The sequence below is a fragment of the Microtus ochrogaster genome, unplaced genomic scaffold (genome assembly GCF_000317375.1).
Source record: "Microtus ochrogaster isolate Prairie Vole_2 unplaced genomic scaffold, MicOch1.0 UNK16, whole genome shotgun sequence".
Classification (NCBI taxonomy): domain Eukaryota; kingdom Metazoa; phylum Chordata; class Mammalia; order Rodentia; family Cricetidae; genus Microtus; species Microtus ochrogaster.
The window spans coordinates 4,034,240-4,040,289 of record NW_004949114.1 but is presented as its reverse complement, the minus strand read 5'-3'; the positions used below and the strand labels follow the sequence as shown (position 1 = coordinate 4,040,289).

General features: G+C 46.2%; 1 protein-coding gene across 14 annotated transcripts in view; it reads right to left on the bottom strand.

Moving 5' to 3' along the window:
* The window catches only part of Tpm3 (tropomyosin 3), a 28,391-nt gene that overhangs the window by 9,383 nt on the left and 12,958 nt on the right, over positions 1-6,050 (bottom strand). For 4 of the 14 annotated variants that reach the window (XM_005367214.1, XM_005367217.1, XM_005367222.3 and 1 more), the window contains 6 exons: positions 4,965-5,098; positions 3,989-4,106; positions 3,823-3,893; positions 2,503-2,578; positions 1,790-1,852; positions 1,602-1,671 (listed from right to left, as the gene is read on the bottom strand). In XM_005367214.1, the coding sequence (XP_005367271.1) occupies positions 1,602-1,671; positions 1,790-1,852; positions 2,503-2,578; positions 3,823-3,893; positions 3,989-4,106; positions 4,965-5,098 (532 nt within the window). Of the gene's footprint in view, positions 1-349; positions 433-1,601; positions 1,672-1,789; positions 1,853-2,502; positions 2,579-3,121; positions 3,198-3,822; positions 3,894-3,988; positions 4,107-4,964; positions 5,099-6,050 lie in introns of those variants that run through there. The other 10 variants (XM_005367212.2, XM_005367223.2, XM_005367218.3 and 7 more) reach the window with 6 other exon arrangements.

Genomic DNA, 6,050 nt, shown 5'->3' with positions numbered 1-6,050 from the left:
GTAAGGGGAGCTGGGCACAATGGCATATGGCTGTGATCTTAGCGGTAAGGGGAGCTGGGCACAATGGCACATGGCTGTGATCTTAGCGGTAAGGGTAAGTCAGAAGAATTGAGTTTGAGGTTAAGGTGGTTTTCAGAATTAGACCCTGTTAGAACTAGACGGACGAATGAGAGAACACAAATTATATCCAAGATTAGATGCCTCCCCAGGTTCTGCCAAACAAGTAAGCAGCACCAACGTTTTTAAGTGGGCGGAGGTTGCGATTCAAGGGCAAACCCAAGCACACTCTGTTCAGCAGCCTGCACCCTCACCCGAGCCAGGAAGCCAACCCCACACTGCTGCCTGATAGTTACATAGAGGTCATGTCATTGAGGGCGTGGTCCAGCTCGTCGCTAATGGCCTTGTACTTCAGTTTCTGGGCATAGAGCTCGTCTGGATAGGCACAGGAACCACGGGGATGATGGAGGGGACAAAGTGAAAGGTATCAGAAGCAGATGAAGAAAGGGAATCATTAGAAAATAGGAAAAAATGTGACAGTGGGTCTAAAACCAGGGAGGAAAAAGACAAAACTATTCTGTCAGCTGTGACTGGCCATTTTCAGTTGTGTCGGAATTCATTCAGCCAATAGCCTTTTAGATACCAGCCCATTAGGGCGTGGCCTAAGGTACTATAATATAAGCACATCCCTTATGCCACTTGGCTTGGTTGATGGTCCGAGTTTGATGGTTCGGCTGGTAGCTCCTAGTGTCCACAGAGCAGAGGAATGCAGCAGCTTTCTTATTGTGAGTGTTCCCCAATAAACATGTTATCCTTAATTACGGGCTCTCATGAACTTCCTTTAATTACATGACATTCAGTCTACTTTTCCTCAACAGCCAACAGTTCTTCCTGCCGTCTCCAAGTGAGCGTATCAAGAACGGAGAGCCCAAGCGCAAGCCAGATACTACAGGCTCCCAGAGACTGCTCCCACCCAGTTCCGAACCAGCGATAACACTGAAGGAAGACAGACAAGGGAGCAGGCACATGCACGGGGCCACTTCTCTGTTTACTCAATGTGATTCATGGGCCCTTTGCTCCGCAGGCCGTCTCCTCGAGCCCTTCCAGAAAACAGCCAGTTACTAAGAGCGTATCCAGGGAGTTCTCAAGGGAAAAGACCTGTTCCCCTCAGTTTGGACAAGCTGCCGAACGTCAACAAGAAGCTTTGAGATTAGTCCTGGACAAGTGTCCTGCAACTTGAGTGATAAAAAGAGCTCCCAAAAGTGGCCACAGGGTGACATACAGGACTTCACTATCTCCTGAAAAATTCATGGCTTCCATTTCAACTAAGACTCAAGATTTAAGACTACTAAACTAGAGATAAAAATAGTCCTTCAATCTTTTCAAAGGAGAGACGGCAGATTCCAGAAATAGGTAAAGTCTTATTAAAAGAAAAGATTAAAAATCCAACTCTCAAGTTTGACCACTTTGCCTAGCTGCTATGACATAGGACAGGACACATCACAGCTTCCAAGTCACTACCAATTCCCTCGGAAGAACGGAGAGAAGTCTCAAGATTAATGGGCCAGACCTTCCTCTTCCTCCTTCCCTCCCATGCTCCATACCTTCCAAGTCATCAATGGTCTTTTCCAGTTTGGCTACCGATCTTTCAGCAAACTCGGCACGGGTCTCTGCCTGAGGAAACAGAAGATCAGTCAGAAGGGAAGATGATCACACCCGCAGGCCACCGAGAGCCAAGCCAGCAAGGCTACTTATTACTGTATGGTAATGCCTTCTCCCTTCCTCAGCTCACCTCCTTGAGTTTGTCAGTAAGAATCTTTATCTCCTCTTCATACTTGTCTTCTTTCTGAGAGTACTGTGAAGAGAAGTAGATACAAATGTCAGAGCAGAAAGGGTCTCACAGACAGCAGCCATGTTAATCTTGCATCAGTCACAGACATTCTCCTAGACTTGATTGATGTACAAATGCTCCAGGACCAGTGTTTAACAATGGGTCTCAAGACCCAGCCACTTCCACACATAAAACATGCAGAGTGAATTCTGCCAGGATCCTTTTTTGTTGACAGACCTAACTTTGATTTTATTTCTATCATCCCAAAGTGTTTGCCTTTGTCCAATTTAACCAGCAGGAATCCACGGCTAAAACATTCCCCCAGGATGCTACACGGCAGCCATCTGTCCTGACTGCTGCTAGGTAGGTCTCGAGAGCTGGTGCTCTGCTGACCTCACCTAATTCTTCAAGTCTACACAGCCCCTTTAACTGCCTTTTAGCACAGCACTATTGGTTGGAGGAGCACATGACTCCAGGCCCACACCAGACCACAAAGTTATTTGAACCTAAGCAATGAAGGTAGATGGGAATTAGCATTAAACCTACAATCTGGATGGACAGAGGTAGGGAGAAACACGTCACAGGTTTATAAGGAATGGGTGTGTCTACTCTTTCACTAAGGGCAGGGCTGGGCCCAGGCCCCAAGCCTGTCATCTTCACAAACCAGCCCCTACCTTCTCCGCCTGAGCCTCAAGAGACTTGAGGTTGTTGGTGACATTCTTCAGCTCCTCCTCCAGCTCAGAACACTTACTGTGAATATTTTAAATACCGCAGGAGAGGAAAGGGGAAGAGGAAGAAATAAAAAAAGGAGAGAGACACACAGATGTGAATTGAACCTATGTGTAGAGAGTTGGACTGCATATCAAGGAAGAAAGTTTCTGGGCAACCTGAGCAAGCATCAGCCCACCTCCCTCTACCATGGAACATGTACAGCAGGAGCTGGCCCTTCTGTGCTCACAAGGTGTGGCTTTAAGAAAGAAACAACACTTGAGAGAAATCACTCACTACCGGAACAAGTTACATCTGCTCCTTGGGTGTGGAGGTAGGGACAGATGCCCAACCCAAACAACCTCCCAAGTCACCCAAGGGAGGCAGAGACCCTTGGGGGAGGCAGAGAAGCAACTAGGAAAGAAGAGGTAAGAGATGCAAGTAAGTGGGAAGGAATGGAGCATTCCATGAAGATGAGAAAGCACTCAACAAATCAGCTGGCGGAGGGGAGGCAGCTGCAAAATAAAACCAAACTCAAAACCGATACACACGCACGGAACCTCTCCGTGGGCTTATGGTTAGTACCTTTTCCTCAGCAGCACTCAGACACTTCAGGTTCTGGTCCATCAGTCTGATCTGCTCATCCATCTCTCGGCAACGGCTGTTAGTGACAGTCACGGGAATGGCACAAGCCAGGTTGTGGGGAAAAGGTTAAAAAAGGACAGCAAGAAAACAAGCCGCAAAATGGGGTGTGGGAATGGGTAAAAATAAACAAACAAATGGGAGGAAAACACCACCATGGTCATGATATGTCATGTCTGAAGAGGAGCAGCAAGGCAAGCACAAACATATACTCATCCATGCTGACTTTGTTACACAAGGCCAAGCTGGTACCAATGGGCAGAAGGTGATTTCTCTAAAGCCTTTGCTCTCAAGTTCCCAGGCAGATTGGCAAAGTGATAAAAACAGAGACCAGGTCTGAAGTCAGTACAGGCCAAGGGAGAAGAGATTGCAGGTGGAAGGACCCAACAGGATCTTCCTATTAGCTGTATGCCATATTATTCTCAAGCTCCCCTCAATGTGAGAATCTTCCCAAGAATGAGCAAGCCTTGTTACCAGTTACTAGTCAAGAGGAGAGAAAGCCCAAAGCCACTCTTAGAGGCTGAAGCATGAGCTGCACCCCACCCCACCAGGCCTGTCTAACAAGGTCGAAGAATGCTAGTTTACTCAAATTAGTGCCCAAGCAGGGAGAACAGTCTGACAAGATCTGGAGACAAAATACTCACGACTCTGCCAGCTCGGCCCGTTCCTCTGTGCGTTCCAAGTCTCCTTCAATAATCACCAACTTACGAGCCACCTGTAAGAAGAGGCTGGTACAGCTCAAGCGAGCAAGGGCAATACCCTTTCCCGACTGTCTTTGCAGAGGCTGCAAGTCACTGCAGAGTGCCTCACCTCTTCATACTTCCTGTCTGCCTCTTCGGCAATGTGCTTTGCTTCCTTTAGCTGGATCTCCTGAAGTTCCATCTTCTCTTCATCTTTTAGAGCTCGGTTTTCAATCACTTTCATACCTCTGCCAGAAACAGGACGAGCACAGCAATGACACCGAGGTGTGTGTCCAGCTCCGTGCCAACGACTCAAAAATCACACCCTTTTAAAGTCCATTTCTGTTTGCCACCCAAATGGAAATTTAATAGTACTTGAGTGCCTGTACCATTTAATTTAATTTTTTTTTTCTTTTCAGGTTTTTTCTGTGTAGTCCTGGCTGCCCTTAAATTCAGAGATCCAACTGCCTCTGCTCTCAGTGCTGAGATTAAAGGCATTTGCCACCACTGCCTGGTTAAAATTTTATAAAACAAAAAAAAAAACAAACAAACAAACAAAAAAAAAACCCAAAAGATTATGCAAAGGACTTCACAATAAAGCAGATGCCTAGCAAGTACAAGGTCCAGTTCAACTCCTACATGAAGCAGATACTAGTAACACACAAATCACTACCATTTAAAAGTAGACCTTGGGACTAGGAATACAACTCAGTGCTAGAGGACGTGCTTAGCATGTAAGCATCTCCCTTACATGCTAAACTGCAAAAACAAAAGCGAGTTTAGAACAGGATGTGGTAGCACAGTAGCACAGGCCTGTCATACCAGCACTTGGAAAGTGGAAGTGGGAGGATCAAGAGTCTAAAGCCAGTCTGAGCTACAAGAGACCATGCATATCTCAAAAAAACACAAAAACAACAACAACAAAAAAAAAACCCAAACAAAACAAAAAACAGATCTAGAGTGAACAGGTCTAAGAGAGAGCCACAATCAACTACTCTGTCTGCAGGGCTGGGAATGAAACCTAGGACATCTCGGGCCAGTAGCTGATGTTCCACCCCTCAGCTACCCGCTGGCAGATGCTTATGGAATCCACAACCCCCATATACCTCTCGCTCTCATCAGCAGCCTTTTCTGCTTCCTCTAGCTTCTGCAGAGCAGTGGCAAGGCGCTCCTGAGCACGGTCCAACTCCTCTTCAACCAGCTGGATCCTACGGTTTAAGGAGGCCACCTCGGCTTCAGCCTTAAGTCAGTGGGGAAAGGAAAGAGATTGGGTGAAAAGAACCAACACAACAGAAGCAGGAATTCACTATTACAGAGAAGCCACAGTCAATTAATAAAGATCCTGTCTTGGCTCAAATGCCTAACAGATCTAACACACAGGAGTATAAACCAATTTCTTCCTTTCCATCTAAGAACTCCCATTTGTACTACATGAAATGTTTGTGTGAACCAATCTCATGTGTCCAAAGCTGGCCTCTGCTGGGATTAGCCATGTACTGCGAGGTCCAGTTATGCTATGCTAGCAATCAAAGCCAGGACTCATGTATGTTAGCAGGTACTTTAACAACCCTGAAGAGTGTTTTAAAGTTCACTTCCTTGTACAGACAGTGTTATCCTCTCTCTTCTGGACTCAATTCAAATTCCAGAACCTATAAAAGTCAACAAAGCCAGGTATAATGATACACACCTTCAATCCCAGCATGCAGGAGGCAGAGGTAGGTGAGTCTCTGTGAGTCTGAGGCCAGCCTGATCTACATGGTGAGATCCTGTCTCAAAAAAGCCGCCAAAGAAGACAGTCTTCTTCTGCCTCATGTTCAACAAATTGATACCTGACTCTAGATTTCAACTCCAGATTCTCTTGCTCTCACACACACACAATTTTTTTGTTTGTTTTTGTTTTCCCCAAGACAGGGTTTAAAAAGAAAAAAAAAAAAAAGACAGGGTTTTACTGTGTGGCTTTGGAGTCTGACCTGGAACTTGCTTTGTAGACCAGACTGACCTCGAACTCACAGACATCCGCCTGCCTCTGCCTCCAGAGTGCTGGGATCAAAGGTATGTGCCACCACCGCCTGGCTAGTATTTATATCATTTTATAATATTTCTCTATAGGGACTGGAGAGATGGCTCAGAGGTTAAGAGCATTGCCTGCTCTTCCAAAGGTCCTGAGTTCAATTCCCAGCAACCACATGGTG